At 38.4% G+C, this 16,886-nt stretch overlaps 1 protein-coding gene across 24 annotated transcripts in view; it reads right to left on the reverse strand.

The window, feature by feature from the left end:
* The window catches only part of LOC126268007 (protein phosphatase 1 regulatory subunit 12C), a 319,893-nt gene that overhangs the window by 165,545 nt on the left and 137,462 nt on the right, over positions 1–16,886 (reverse strand). For all 24 annotated transcript variants that reach the window (XM_049973411.1, XM_049973403.1, XM_049973415.1 and 21 more), the window contains 3 exons: positions 11,797–11,870; positions 7,479–7,602; positions 526–643 (listed from right to left, as the gene is read on the reverse strand). In XM_049973411.1, the coding sequence (XP_049829368.1) occupies positions 526–643; positions 7,479–7,602; positions 11,797–11,870 (316 nt within the window). The remainder of the gene's footprint in view (positions 1–525; positions 644–7,478; positions 7,603–11,796; positions 11,871–16,886) is intronic.

Here is a 16,886-nt window from a genome sequence, read left to right on the forward strand (position 1 = left end):
TGTGCAGGGGCTTGCAGAGTGTGTATATGCGAGTAGATGTGGATTTAGGTGTAGTAATAGGAAATCAAAATCCAGTATGACGGACAATTTTCAATAATAAGAATCTATTTTGTATTGTCAAACTATATTATAATTTCCTCGGCAACAGTTATCAGAGTTAAAATCATATTGTGAGGACCTTTGTTCATAATAATGTTATTTTGTGTAGTTACAATATTTGACTAAAACATGCAATTTCAGAACTCCAACAACTGCAATGTAATAAAACCAATGTTCAAGGGCAAACATGTGGGACAGCTTTGCTGACTAATGAAATGTGATGCAACTATAAAAACAAATAAAAATAATATATCAAAGCAAAGAATCGGAGCTTGCAAATATATCTACACTTCCCAAATCTATTGGCAGGGCCTTCTAAAAATTACAGTCTATATATTGAGTGAGAGAGTGAGTGAGTGAGACAGAGATCCATTTCAACCAATGTTAAATAAAGCTACAGATGCACAACAATGAACAACAACTCACTTCTCATCAGCTTCAAAACTACGGGTTCTCCGAACAGAGACTTCTGGTTTATCCACAATGGTGCGGTTCACAGTACCTGTTGGTGTGGAAACCTTCTGATTTTCCTTCTCAACATTACCTGAAAAAGACATATTGTACATACTTAAGAACAACAAAATACTGTCAAGGTAATTCACATTTGGTACGTGCAAAACAAGTTTTTGTGTGTGTGTGTGTGTGTGTGTGTGTGTGTGTGTGTGTGTGTGTGTGTGTGTGTGTGTGTGTGTATTTTTATTATAATATTTTAGTAAATCACATAACATAATTGAAACTGGGTTAATATAATACCAAGCAAGAAATTAACAACCCAAAGGTAGTAGAGTACATTTACAAATCCGGTAAACCCAAATAAAATACGTGTGAGCGACCTGAAGCGATGCCCTATTTCAGAATGTCAACAGCAAGGTTTCTACTCATAGAGCAGTAGCAAATAATCTATTTCCTTTGAATCCAAAAACAATTTTTAGTGAGCTAGAAAATACTCTAGTTATGACCCTTTCCTACACTGGCAGCACATATAGTATAAATGTACAGAACTTTATGTGGTACAGCTGTAACTTTGAGGAAAGATGATGATGCATTTTCCTCTGCTGTAAAATATGTCCTTCCTTACAAGAAAATTTTTGATAGTATTATAAACCTTCAGTTTGTAACACATAAGCTGCCCATCATCACCACAACCATTTAAAATGGAGTTCACTTTTTAGTGACGTGTTGCCTTTATTTGTCACCTAACTGAGATTCACGAATTATTTGCAACTATTTCAGCACACGATAAATGTGTGTTGACTTAGGCTGACCATACGAAGGTCATAAAACTACCACACAGTGTATTTTTCGCATGTGCATTATATATCACAACACGCTCCTTTTGGAGTTCAACAGCATGTCACTTTTATTGTAAACTGATTCACTATACATGAAAACTCGCCTATTCCAAGACAAAACTCATTCAAATGTAGGCAGTTTATCGGTTTTCAAACTTGGACTATTGTCCTTTGAGGGCATGAGGAAACCAATAATATAAGTTTCTGTTGATACTAATCATCAATGACAACATCTGCTACAGTTGTAATCATTAACAGACATTTTCTCTCTGATATACAGGTATGGTTTTGTAAATGACACATTTATTCTCTGGTGTATAGTACCAGCCTAACCTTTTGCTAATGATTTTTTGAGGATGGATATCAATGTTAATGGTGTAATGTTACAGCGTGTCCACTTTTATTGTCACACCAAAAGTTCCAAAATCTCAGAACCTGTCCTGTTCAATCACAATCATTGACAGGGTTGACAAAAAAAAGTTTCAAAAAGCATCAAAAGTAAGCTGCACACCTGTCACAAGACAACAGTCAAAACAGGGAAGTTGCCTGTAGACCTCTCACGCCTTTCTCACACCGTTATTTGACCGATAATGATCTAGTACTTTTGTTATACAGTCCCTTTGAATCCCTACTTTCAGTCACTAGTCTTTCCACAATCTCGTCCAAATCTTAGCAATGAAATGCTTTTCAGAGATATTTACTCACTCCACATTCTTCAGGACCATTTCACATAGTATCTATGGAAGGAACTTTGGTATGTAAAGATGTATCACTTATATGTATTTTTGTTGTTATGATGTTCTACATCTTGGAAGATCACACTATGTAGTTATAGAGTGCAATGGCGGATACAGAGAAACCTCAAGGAGGAAACGCTAAAGATATCTTGAGCTATCTTTAAGTTTGCCGTAACAAAAAGTTATCAAGTCACATGCAAAGTTTAAGAAAGTTTTATTTAAACTGATTATACACATATACAAGACAATGCCATCTTATGATATAAAAAAATTACAATTGTGATTGTCTTCCTCAAGTGATGAATTCAAAGCGCCTATTCTTCCTGGCGAACTGGTTAATTACATCATCAATAGAGCAATCAATGTCAGGGTGTGTGTTCAACAGACCTAAGCACGTGCTACAGAGGAAAGTACAACTACTCGATAACTCAATTCAGTCGAGGGGACTGAGGAAAGAAACAAATAAATAGCGTGCGAGTTGACTGGAGGGGGCAGCGCACGTGTGGCCCCACAAGGGGAGCCGGGGAGGGTGCAGGCCCCCCCATATATGGAGTGAAAGTTTACCTATCTATCTACAGTACCTATCCATTCCTGAGAATTTCCTCCCACATTTCCACAGCTCCATTTATAGTGCCTTCCATTCTTGAAAAATAACTTCGTAACTCAAGACAACTTCATTTACTGAGCACTACACAAATACTGTAGACTCCTGCTACACACGGTCTGCTATTGGGATGAATTTTTTCCATGTCACTTTTTACATCACTGTCAGATGAATATTGCCTTTTAAAATTAAAGTATCCTCTTCCAAAAGCTTCTAAAATTCCTTCCTCCTCCTCATTCTAGGAATTACTTTCTTGTTTCTGCTCCATCTTGATAGTACATGCAGCTCTATCAATACCAGAAACAGACCAGTGAACACCCAATAGTAGTCTTCTCTTCAGGGAAGCAACTGCAGGCACAGCAGCAGTCAAGACTATAACACCACCTTGTACAAGGTAAGCATTCGAAATATCCTTGACGTGGGGTGCAGTGATGATCAAGCAATTTGCTGCAAGTAAATAGGACATGTTAACATTCCATCACTGTCCCAGATCTGTCTGGCAGTAGCTCTGGAATGGCAATCTTAAGTTTGAAAACAAAGATATCCAATTAATAGTGTTAATATTTCTTTGTCTTTTCTCAGCCTAATTATTTACCACATTACGACCCATTCAAACACATTAAATTGTGTGGCTATTTTCCATTATTACTATCATTATCATTACTGTAGCAAATGTACAAGTAGAATCACAGTGAATAAAGATTGTCCAACTTCATCTCATGTAGATTGACTACGATTGAATGACCACCATAGTACTGCTATCTACATTAATTACCTTTATTAACAATAACAATTTCTTTTTTGTTTTCCTGTCTCTACCATTACACATTTCTCGATAATATCTCCCATTCTCTAAACTGATTTCTTAGAACTTTTAGTTTCCAACCTTAGCCTATTGACTGATTACGGACCTCCATCTGAAAACTGGCTGTTAATAATTATTAATTGTGCCATAAATTTCATTTCCCCTGACGTGATTCAGTGCGTTCCCATTAATTATCTAGTTTACCCAGGTAATTGTCAGCTTTCTTCTGCACTGCTGTATTTTAAATGCTTTTATTCTCTTCCTGACTGTGCTGTTAATCATCTCTTTTTGGTTCCATACAATGCAACACTCCAGACAAGTATCTTCACAAAAGATTTTCTAACACTTTAAAAATACTCTTTCCCCTGATTGACAATACTCTAAGCCCCAAGTGAAAGTATATTTTTCCACATTAAGAGAAAATATACTTTCCCTCAGAACTGTAAAAATTATTGACCCTTTGAATGGTAAAAGTTTATATATTGGCATAGAACTTCCCACCACTTTATGAAATGAAACCTAACAAAATAGCAGCACATTTCGGAATTATCTTTAAAGCGTGGCAACATGTACATAGTGTGTTTTCATATTATGAATGTATAAATATGAATTTCACCAAATACAACACAGTAGCTTCTAAAGCTCTGAAATCAAGCTTGATCAAGAGTCTCTGATAGCAACGCAACTATTAAGTTGTGCTAACACACAAACAGGAAATGTTCATGGTTTAAAGTAATCAAAACATTTTTTGCTGTTTTCTCGAAGGGTGTTATTAGGCAGGATGCTAGGAGCAAAGCTTAAAATTGTAACAAGTGAATATTTCTGACAAGCACAATTATAAATTTCAGGCTGTGCACTGAAAATTTCGTAGGTTACCTGTCTGAATACATGCTCTTTAGAGCATTTCGACTCCTCTGTAGAAAAGTTGATTGCATGTAAAATTGCTTAAAAATGCACCTCACACTTGTTTTTGAATGATGATTATACTTTATGTCATCATTATTACATAATTTGTACTCAATGAAAGAACTAAAATAAGTATGAAAAACTAAGCTTGAAGCTTTGTCTTTTTTTTGGATGTGTGACCTTTTAAGATATAGCAAACACATATGTGTCAATAAAATTTTAAATAATGGCGTAAATGTAGAGTCTTCCGAGCCACTTATCACACCACCATTCAGAATATTTTCCCGTGACTGGTTGAAAACGTAAACAGTTGTGACATCACATTCATCGAAAGCAGTTTGTTGCTACAAGTACTGCACAGTTTGTCCTAAAGAATTTTGCTGTCAGCAAGCACTTGTGTGTGCACTATGTTTTGCTGTTGTAAATGGCACATTTTCTTTGCAACTTCAAGTTTTATTTTGGTGGTCTTTTCTCCTTTATGTTTTATTGCTGCAATAGCAGACTAAAGTAAAATTCTTTATTAAAGTGTAAGTTCTTACCAATCAAAATTACAAAAATTTAAAACATAACTGAATTCTCAAAAATTCCCACGTTTTATCCTCAGATTGTTTCCTAAATCTTTTATTAGACCAGGAACAGAGGAGAGTCTAACACTTCCTTGCAAATACCAGATATCACTTCTATCATTTGTTTTATTCAATGATTTTCTGTCAATTACTAGATACAGTGATCTTTTTGACAGGAAATCATGAAACCAGTCGCACAACTAAGATGATACTCCATAGACAAGCAATTTAATTAAAGTTTCTTGTGAGAAACTTTGTTTATTGCCATCACATGACATTTTCATTTGGAAATCACTCTAAAATGTTAACAGATACACATTCACAGCTATGCTGCTACAAGAAAGTATCATAGACATCTGAATGAGTGATTTGGTCACTCTGTGAATGAAACTGCATTGTCGCAAAAATAGGACAACAGCGAGCATGTGGGAGAGAGATATTCTCGCAGTCCAGTTTGTAACTTGCAGCTAGCCGCTCGGAAAGAGAATGAATCTTATTGGCTATTAGCAGTTAATGGTGGTAGATGCACAGAATGGCTGAAAATAGGGCCACTTTCCAACATGACAAGAGCTGTACCACTTGACAACAGCATCGTAACCACAAGTGGCAAACAATGGAAAATAAACAATAAATGTGAACAATAAATGTCACCTCTTTACAGATAGCCTATAACAATGGTAACAGAAGGGAGCCATATGTAGTTATGGTAAAGAGTGAGAGATTCCTTTTATTGCCTTAGTGAAAGGTACTAGGGTAAACACCAAAAATCAAATTAAGTTACAGAAAATTTTATGAATTTCTGTGACCACAAAAAATGGAGTATATTCATTAGCCTGTTTACTGTTCAACAGAGTCTCAAAAACAGTTATAAGAGATGCGGGAATCAAAAGATGGGGAACTATCTTCTACTAATCAAAGTATATGCCTGTAACTAAGAAAGCCTATCCTAATGAATGCCCATTTACTGAAAATGGTTCATGTAAGTTCAAGGTCTTGAGTAGTTTCGCTTTGGATCACAAGAAAATTTGAAGAACAATGTCTGCTCTGAAATTAAAAAACAAATATTGTTGGCCAACAAGTGCTACCACAGGTTCAGAAAACATCTAAACTGCTGTTCAAGTAAACTTTATACATCATAACTTAAATTTTAATGAAGGCAATGCTAACATACGGTGCTGAGATATGTACACCAATAAAATTTGGTGAAAAGCAACTTGACATACCTTAAAGAAAGATCTTCAAATAAATTCTTGGGCCAGTGGAAGAGAATGGTTTTTTGATGACTAGATTTAGATACATATTATATAACCTACATAATGAACAAGACATTATCAGTCACATTAAGATTAGAAGGCTGGAATGGGTAGGACATATACCGAAAGATAACAGATTGAATGCGAAGATTCAGATCCTCAGATAGAGTTGGAAAGTAAAGCAAAGCAAAGGTGTGAGGAAGGTGTCAGAAAACATAGGGAAAATTACAATTCACAATTGGGCGAGTAGAGCACTATGCAGGAAAGAATGGTATAATTTATAGAAGGCAAAGGCTCACAAAAGGCCGAGGTATTGATGACGATGATGAAAATAATAATAGTTATAGTCAATGGAGGATATGCTGAAATTTCAGAAACCTCAAGTTTACGAGAATACTTTGAGGAAAAAAATTCCAACTGTTGTCACTGGAATGTAATTTCATGACTCTTGACAGCAACAACATGTCACATTTCAAACCAAATGCTCTTCTACTGATAGTCACTGGTAACTTGGAAGCACAACAATGCAATACAATCAGCAAAGTACTACCTCGAATAGAAACTAATACAACACGAACTAAAACCTGAATAATCAATTCCATTGTGCAAGCTGTGTATGTTCAAAGGTGGATCTGTACTCGCGAGGCTGGCGAGCACCCCAAGGTGCAGGCAATGAACATTACAACAATCCAATGCACTACTTCATCTTTCCTTACTTGACCCTGCAACTGATCGTTTCAGAAGCAGAAGCAGAGTGATCTGTAACAAAATGACTCAACATTTTTAACTATCAACAAATATTTTAATTATCCTCAGAGATCCTCAGAATTCAGGAAGACTTCCAGCAATCCCCTAAGTTCCCAATTTTTTCAGTAAATTCCCCAAACATTTTGAATTTTCTGAAATAAGACATTTTAAAGCCATATAGTTGTTGTAACTGTTAACATAATTTATATTCTCTGGCAAAATCACATTTATGTTTTCAGACTTTCAGTTTTGACAATTTCAAATGGTCACGTTCAGAGCAACATGCTAGACAGAAGGACCACCCATTGTCACTAAAGTAAAACGTATTCTGCTAAATTTTATTCAATTATAGTAAAACCAATTGTTACTTTTGTGAGTATAACATAAATCTGTAATTATGAAACCCAGCAGTATTTACATGCAAAACACTATTAGAGCATATTAACTCTTCATACTAGATTATACATACCAGGTATAGTTTTATTCGTAATATCCTCCTCACCATTTGCTCCCCGGCTTCGTAAAGAACCAGGCCTTCGCCATCTTGAAGGGTCATCTATTTCCTGTGGCAAGTTAGACGGCATGGACGGACTCTGCACATAAATAATTTCTTCTTCAATTAATGTGACTTAAAAATATTGCAATTTTATTGCTAAGCAGAGAGTAAACATCTGCAAACTTTACATGTAATGACAAACAGCAAACACTGATACCAGCCCAAAGCATTTTTTTCCTTAAGTGTTGCATCAAGATATTTATTTTCTTTCCATTTTAATAGAAGTGTGTTTTGAGACTTCAAATTATGTTTTGTCCTCCAAATAACGGAAGTGCTTGTTGGCACCAGCAAGTCATCTCCTGATATCAGCCTCAGACTCGTTCGGCATAGATTTCTCAGCCATTTCAAGAAACGGCTGACACTGACACTAATAAATCCCAGATTTAACAATGGTGAGAGAAACAGGAAGCACTGTGGCTTTAGGAACCAATACATAGCTTAGGTTTGGTTGGTTGGTAGTCAGGATGTTCAAAGAAAATTTCAACGTGGCAGTTTTGGCACTGCTCTACAGTCATGACAAATGTGGACTTTAGATTACACCGCCAAAATGTAGTCCGCAAATTTTTTTAACACAGTGCAGTGTGAAAGCATCATGTTACAAATTCTGCACCCTTTTTGGAAACATAATATAGCAAGCTGAGGAGATGAGGACTGTATTTGTGCAGTCATAGGTTTTGCAAGTCAACTGTACCAGTCAATTTGCAGGTTGTTCTGGAAGATTTCTAATGTTCATATCGTCAAAATACAGACTGTGTGTTACATTTTACTCAGACAACCCAAAGCAGGTAGCTTTCAAACACATTTCGTCACACCTATATTATTCCAATCAACATTAAATAATTTAAGAAATTATGAAGAAAAGTTTTTAAAGCATAACAGGTACCAAATTTGCCTGTGTGTTATTACATGTTTATTTACTGTTTCTCTACTTAGAAGTATATCAAACAGAGGCATTTTTGGTGGTTATTTTTACTGATACTCAACAGGGTATTTTCAGTTTAATTTTTTTTGTATTTCATATTTTTTATTTCCATTATCCCTCTAATATTATTGACACATGAATAAAAATATGTTTTGCCAGTTTTTTCAAACTTTACTACAAAATCACTTGAGAATGGTCTAGAAGGATACAACCAACCATGAACATGCCTGCGACACATCTGTTTCACAGGAAGTTAGGTATTGTATTTTTTCCTTTTTGTAATAAAACTCATTAATACGATTTGCTTGAAGTGTTGTCTAGTGATCCAAGAAAGTAGGTTTCTTAGACACCCCATATTCGATGACTAGACAGAATTCAACAGCAACCTCAAATTCTTCTCTTCCATCTACTTCACATGGTCCTCCTGAACTTAGTGTGCCAATTTCCTAGACATTGCCTCCTCCTTTCTGATGGCTCCATCCATACCTCTGTCCACATTAAACCCACCAACTGCCAACAGTACCTGCATTTCAACAGATGTCATCCCTTTCACACCAAAAACTCCCTCCTATATTGACTGGCTACCTGGGGACAGTGTATCTGCAGTGACAAGAACACTCTTGCTCAGTACACTGAGGTTCTCCTCAAGGCCTACACAGACAAGCACTATCCCTCAGACCTAGTCCGCAAACAGATATCCTGTGCCACTTCCCCCCACACCCCCAATCCTCCCACCAACCACAAGAACCGGGGACAAAGGAGTGCCCCATTTGTCACCCATTACCACCCTGGACTGAGACAATTTAATCATATCCTTTGTCAGGGCTTCGATTACCTATCACCATCACCTGCTATGAGGGACATCCTACCCAAAATCCCTCTCACTCCTGTTAAAGTGTTGTTCCATCACCCACCCAACCTACACAACACCCTAGTTCATCCGCATGCCATTCTCAATCCCAACCCCTTGCCACAGTGGTGGCAGGCCTGCCAAATCAAACCCACCCAGGCACTTCCTATACCAGTTGGATGGTTGGTTGATTTTGAGGGAGGGGACGAAGTAGCAACATCATTGGTCCCACCAGATTAGGAAAGAATGGGGAAGGAAGTCTGCCATAATCTTTCACAGAAACCCTCCCAGCATTTTCCCAAAGCGATTTAGAGAAATCATGGAAAACCTAAATCAAGTTGTTCAGACACAGGCTGGATGCTTGTCCTCTCGAATGCAAGTCCAGTACGCTAAGTACACTGCACCAACTCGCTCGGTCCTATTCCAGTCCTGTCACAGTTTATCTTACCCCATCAGGGGCTGGGCCACCTGTGAAAGCAGCCATGCCATTTACCATGTCTGCTGCAATCATTGCATAGCTTTTTATACTAGTATGACAACCAGCTGTCCACCGGGATGGATGGTCAGTGCCAAACTGTGTCCAAGAGTGAAGTAGACCACCCTGTGGCAAAATATGCAGCTAAGCATAACATGCTCAACTGCAATGGCTACTTCAGTACCCAAGCCACCACCACCAGTGAAAGCTGAACTGTACAGGTGGAAGTTATGCTCACAACACTTTCCCTGCTCCCATAATTATCTTGGCCTCAACCTACAGTAACGTACTAGCCCCACACCCTTCACCCTCCCTGCTCTGTCACCTCCTCCCCAAGCTTGTCTTCCACCCTCTTTGTTTGCTGCCCTCTGCCAATGCACCTGCATACCTCCTCCCCCACTTCTCTTTTTCGCTCTGTTTCCCATCTCTCTGCCCTACGAGCTCCTAACACTCCGCATGTTGGCATCTAGTCCCTGCATACTCTGCCAGACAGTGCTGCTCTCTCCCTCCACCCGTACACTGCTACCCCTTCCTCTTCCCCATCCCCTCCAGATTGCTCCTTTTACCTCACATGATAGGTGTTTTCTGGCCCGATCTGCCAGTCTTGAGTGTGTGAGGTGTGGTTGCTTGTGTGAATGAATGGTGTGTGTTTCTCTTTCATTTTTCGATGAAGGCTATGGATGAAAGCATGTGTGTAGGTGTTTTAATAGTACCTGTCTGCAACTTAATGTGTCATCTTTACGGTAAGTAGCAATCTATATTCTCCAAAACTGTTGATCTTCCTACCTGGAGTTTCCACTGTTTAATAAATAAATTTACTCACCCTGCAACCACAACTAATGCTTCAAGCATCTTAATAGGTGAAGTCTTTACAATATAGCTTACAATGATATGCTGCAGATGGGAATTGGGTGTGCTTTAAGTTTTAATGCAATCTTAAGTCGTACCTTGGTGCCTTTTAGTTCTGCGCTGGGTATTAGCCCATGCCATTCTTTTATCTTATGCACAGGAGACTTCACAAAAAGTGATAAAATATTTGATATTCATAGGCACACCATATATTCATTAATTACTGTATTCCTTTTAGGACTGGTGATCTTTATCAAGCCATATGAATGATTACTGCAAGTGCGTTGGTGACTAAATTTGTTGCATGCATGTCTACTGTTTAGTTCAGTTCTGACACTTCCCAATGTAAAGATCATTTATTTATTTATTTAGTACTGTAAAGATTCACCCTCTATTATTGTTGAGAAAGTCGTGATGTATTCTGAATGAGGAAAGGTTGCATTCCATTTCTTCTCTCTGTAGAATACTCCTGGAAGTCCAACACTAAAGTACTCACATATGAATATATCTATTGTCACTCAAAATCGGTTAGCACACTTTCATGAAAGCTCAATACAATCATTCGTTGCTGCATAAGCTGCTGTTCTCAATGATTTCTGAAACAACAACCTATCTGAAAAGAATGTTGTTTTTGAAATAAATACTAACTCTACTCATACACAATAAATATACAAACAAGTTAATGTGTAACTATGACTACTCAGAATCATCTTAATTATTTGACTTTGCCTACAGTTTTCCATATCATTTTGAAATAGATGATACACTACACAGTTTACTTCATTTATCGAAGGATGCTGGTCAGCTGAATTCACCTTAAAGCAGTTTACCCTCTCTGCACATAGCAAGAGGAACCTGAACCTATGACCCAGCTGCATCACTGTAATTTAACGAACTCAGCCAGTCTTACCTTTTAAAACCTTTTTTTTTTTTTTATTAAGTATAAGGTACACCTATTCTGGCATCAGTTCATCGTTCCCTATAGCAAATCATCATCTATACCACTTCCATTACACACTGGGCCCCTCCAACAATTAAACTACTGTATTCAGAGACTTCTTTTCCCCTTCATAGTATGTTATTTTCAAGATAATTAAAAAGCTATTAAAATCTGTTCTGTTGTATAATTACTTACGTTAGGAACTAATTTGTTGGTTTCTATGCTGCTTGTTTTGGCAGTATCATCCCTGTTAGCCTTGTTTTTCTTCTCTGAAAAGATAAAGTTAAAGGTTTTGTTCAAAATTTCAAAGCTCTGACAAATTTCAAATCTCTCTCTCTCTCTCTCTCTCTCTCTCTCTCTCTCTCTCTCTCTCTCTCTCTCACACACACACACACACACACACACACACACACACACACACACACACACACACTACTCTGTGTGTTAGTGTACACTACTTGTGCAAGCATTATCATATGGACAATATGCACTTATGAGCCAAAAATCACGATCACTGCTCACTGCTAGACTGAATGTAACCTGGTAACAATGAGGGCATGCAGTGCACAAGGGAACGTAGATAATTAGAGAACAGATAAACAGAAGAACATTGTAGCAATAATGTTGTTGTTATGTCCTTCAGTCCAGAGACTGGTTTGATGCAGCTCTCCATGCTACTCTACCCTGTGCAAGCTTCTTCATCTACCAGTACATACTGTACCCTACATCCTTCTGAATCTACTTGGTGTATTCATCTCTTGGTCTCCCTCTACGATTTTTACCCTCCACACTTCCCTCCAATACTAAATTGGTGATCCATTGATGCCTCAGAACATGTCCTATCAACTGATCCCTTTTTCTAGTCAGGTTGTGCCACAAAGTCCTCCCCAATTCTATTCAGTACCTCCTCATTAGTTACATGACCTACCCATCTGATTTTCAGCATTCTTCTGTAGCAACATTTCTAAAGCGTCTATTCTCTTCCTGTTTAAACTATTTATCAGCCATGTTTCATTTCCATACATGGCTACACTCCATGCATATGTATACTCTCAGAAAAGACTTCCCGACACAAATCTATACTTGATGTTAAATTTTTCTTCTTCAGAAACGCTTTCCTTACGATCACAAGCCTACATTTTATATCTCCTCTACTTTGACCATCATCAGTTATTTTGCTCCTCAAACAGTAAAACTCTTACTACTTTTCCTAGGCCATGTCCTATGTGAGCGACAGCTTTAGGCGACAAAACACAACCGCAGGTGTAGTTACAAAATGTCCTACGTGAGCAACATCTGTGTCGCTATCTGTCTCCCGCTGTAACTGGCGATTTTTGAATTCAAACGTGTCTGAATCTTGTCGCTGCAGCATGCGCGACACAGACACACGTCTTCTTAGCAACGCAGTGGAGCAGACGCGATGGCAGGTATGAATTGCTTAACATACAATTTCCGAAAACTATTTGGTGAAAAAATTTGTTTCTTCTGCAACCTATACACTGATATCCTTACATGATAAAGGTCAAAATTTATTTTAGTTATTGAGTACATGGATGCATGAAATTTTTAAGAATTTGCGGAGGTAAAATCACATTGTGCAGACTTTCCACATAGTTCATTTAAGACCATACATTATTGTATATGAAATGTAATCAATATATCTAAATTTTATTTAATGTTGGAACTGGAATGATATCTCTTTTCATTCTTGAGATATTGGTTTATAAATAAAACAGAAAGAAACTTCCACATGGGAAAAATATATTAAAAACAAAGATTCCAAGACTTACCAAGCGGGAAAGCGCCGGCAGACAGGCACATGAACAAAACACACAAACACACACACAGAATTACGAGCTTTCGCAACTGGCAGTTGCTTCGTCAGGAAAGAGGGAAGGAGAGGGAAAAATGAAAGGATGTGGGTTTTAAGGGAGAGGGTAAGGAGTCATTCCAATCCCGGGAGCGGAAAGACTTCCCTTGGGGGAAAAAAAGGACAGGTGTACACTCGCACACACACACACACATATCCATCCGCACATACACAGACACAAGCAGAGATATTGGTTGTTATATTCACAGACGGCACACTCGCTGCACGTCCGAACTTTTCCTGTGCTTTGGGAATCAAGTGGACATAAAAATCGTCGTACCTCATAACAGGTTCAAGATATCGAAACAACGAATTTTGGAAACGACAGCACACAGAAAGGACTATTTTATCATATGGGTAACATTCGATACATTTTTGTAAATGCGTGAGCAGAGCGAAAACAAGATTCCCTACAACTTACACCATGAGGTTTTGTCCAAATTTTCATAGCCAAACAAAGGGAGAGAAACAGGTAAATTAGGTATCAAAGTGACCAGCATGAGGCCTAGCTTGGCCTGAAAATATTAACCGCTTGAAAGTAATCAGGGTAAGGAATGAAAACTTAATTAATAAGCTGAGGAAATATTTCAATATTTCATGAAAAGCTGTAGTAAATGAAGTGTCAAAAATGTCATCTGTTCAAGACCTAGCTATTTTGCATGTAAAAAGATACATTGGTGTGGTATTTAAATGTCAAAAAGGCTTCCTTCAAATAAAGTATGTTAGGAAGGCAAACATGGAGTCAGTCAGATCATGCTTTCTGAACAAAACTTTAAATACAAAAATGGAAGAAATAAGTCAAATATTTTATGAAATGATTTGTGTAAAGGAAATAAATAGATCAGAGAAACATTCTACGTGCCATTGAATGATGCTCGAAATCATGAATAGAAAATGAGGTGCACTAAACGTTGCCCTAATATTTTTTATTTCATACTTTTAGACAAATCATTACACAAAATGTTTGGCTTTCTTTTCAAAAATTTTGTAAGCTTTTCTTTTACACACTATTTAGAGTAATTGAAACACTTGGCCTTAACACTGACTGCTGATTAATTATGTTCATAATATCAAATATCTGTAAAATTTCATGGTTCATTGTAATTTATTAGGAATTAAATGTGTGCGATATACTGCGATAGTTGTAAAGATCAAGTTCTTTGGCAAGACCATAAAAATATACTTAGTGATGCAGTGTAGACAGTATAAGAACGACCGGGAAACAAACCTAGGACCTTTTCATAAAACGTAATTAAGAACTGTACACGCTACCCCTACACCACAGCTAGCTACTGTACGCTGGGGCCACTCTGTGTGCTCATGAGCGTAGTTAGCACGTAATAGTCATTCCTCTGCATTAATTGGCTGCTAGAAGTTCTTGATCGTGTAAAAAAATAATTCGTACTTAATTTACTGATGAGATAGTCAAATGCTCCTCCGCTCATTCACATGTATTCGAAGAACTTGTCTGGTGATCTTCATAGTTGACGATACTTATGAAATTCTCCAGGGAGATCCCCCCCCCCCCCCCTTTGTAAATTTAATGCACAGCATTCTTTTTGCTTTATTTTTTAAGTGAACCTAATTCTGTAGCCTTACTCTCCAGCTACAGTATTCTACAGGTTAAGGACACCGTTTCGTAAAAACGGCTGGTTGGCTCTAAGCAGCCATCTTGTAGCGTGACATGGTCATTCACACACAGGACACCCAAGGTTTTCACCCAATGTTGCTGTTTGTCAATGGAGTGCCGCGTATCCAGAAGTCTCTCACTTCTGTTGCTCACATAGGACACATCCCTAGTCTAATACCCTCAGCACGACCTGATTTAATTCAACTACATTCCATTATTCTCCGTTCTGATTTTGTTTGTGTTCATCTTACACCCTCCTGTCCATTCCGTTCAACTGCTCTTTCGGGTCCTTAGCTGTCTCTGACAGACTTACAATGTCATTGGGGAACCTCAAGTTTTTATTTCTCCTCCATGGATTTTAAGTCCTATTCAGAATGTTTCTTTTGTTTCCTTTATTGCTTGCTCAATATACAGACTGAATAACATTGGAGATAGGCTACACATGTCAAAACAATCTGCTGACATAAGCGACCTTGAAGAAGTGCCGATTTCTAAAACTGTCGATCTTTAGGACCTGAGGTATCATTTGTGAAGATAATCATTATAATTACATTAGCACAAACCATTAACGCTAGAAACATAATCCTCAGCAATGCATTTGGGAGTTAAATTGCCATCATTTGACTGCTTGCGTAAACCGTACATAAACAGGCACTTAAAAAACACAAACAATAAAATCAAATGAAGTTATCTGGATGTGAAGTCCTTGCCTTACTTTCAGTTACTTTTGAAAATACTTTAGGATTAAAGGAGACCACTCACTGAAAAGTAGAAGCATCAAATCATCGATAGGCACAAACAAAAGAAGGAAAACTTGCTAGTTTAGACCCATCCTTTATCAATGCTATTTTGTGGCAGGTGATCTGGTTGTGGTGAGGGTAGTGTTGAGTGGGGTGGGTAGAGGGAGAGGGGGTGGGAGGTAAGGAAAGAGACTGCGGATGGGTGACTATTGGCTCGGAAGGAGACCAGTTTGCCAGCTAGGAGTGCAGGAGGGAGGGGTGGCAGGTATAGCTGCACCGACTTGGGGCGAAGCAGCATACGCCTATGGCTACATGGGGTGTGAACTAGGAGGAAAGGGGGGGGGGGGGGTGACGTGACAGTACAGAGGAAGGGCAAACTTTTAGGTGGAGGACGCAGGGACTGCAGCTTACTTGAGATTGAGACCAGATCGATTATGGGTGAGGAGGATGTGTTATAAGGATGACTGCCGTCTGCATAGTTGAGAGAAGCTGGTGGTAAAGTGAAGTATTCAGATGGCTTGGGTTGTAAACCAACCACAGAATCTGAGCATCTTGTGCCAGCTGCATATTGTGTCTCTGGGTGGTCAACTCTGTTCTTGACAACAGTTTGGTGGTGGCCATTCACCCTGGTGGACAGCTGGTTGGTAGTCATATCAACATAAAAGGCTGTGCAGCTTTTGCAGCAGAGTTTATATATGACATGGCTGCTTTCAAAGGTGGTGCTGCCTCTGATGGAGGGATCATATCCCTGTGGCAAGTGGTTGGAAGTGGCATAGGAAAGGACTAGGATGTTGTGGAGACTGGGTGAATGACACCACCACTTCAGGAGGGATGAGAAGGATCTTGGGTAGGATATTCCTCATTTCAAAGCAGGATGAAAGATACATAAAGCCTTGTTGAAGGCTATGGTTCAGTTGTTCAAGTCCAGGGTGACACTGGCTGTCAAGGGGGAGCCTCCCAAAAATCCCAACCCTTATTGTGGTTCAAGTTCACTCCCATCCTTGTAACCTGGTCCTCCTCTACCTAACATGTCACCTTCCTGGAC

The sequence above is a fragment of the Schistocerca gregaria genome, chromosome 4, assembly GCF_023897955.1.
Source record: "Schistocerca gregaria isolate iqSchGreg1 chromosome 4, iqSchGreg1.2, whole genome shotgun sequence".
Lineage (NCBI taxonomy): Eukaryota > Metazoa > Arthropoda > Insecta > Orthoptera > Acrididae > Schistocerca > Schistocerca gregaria.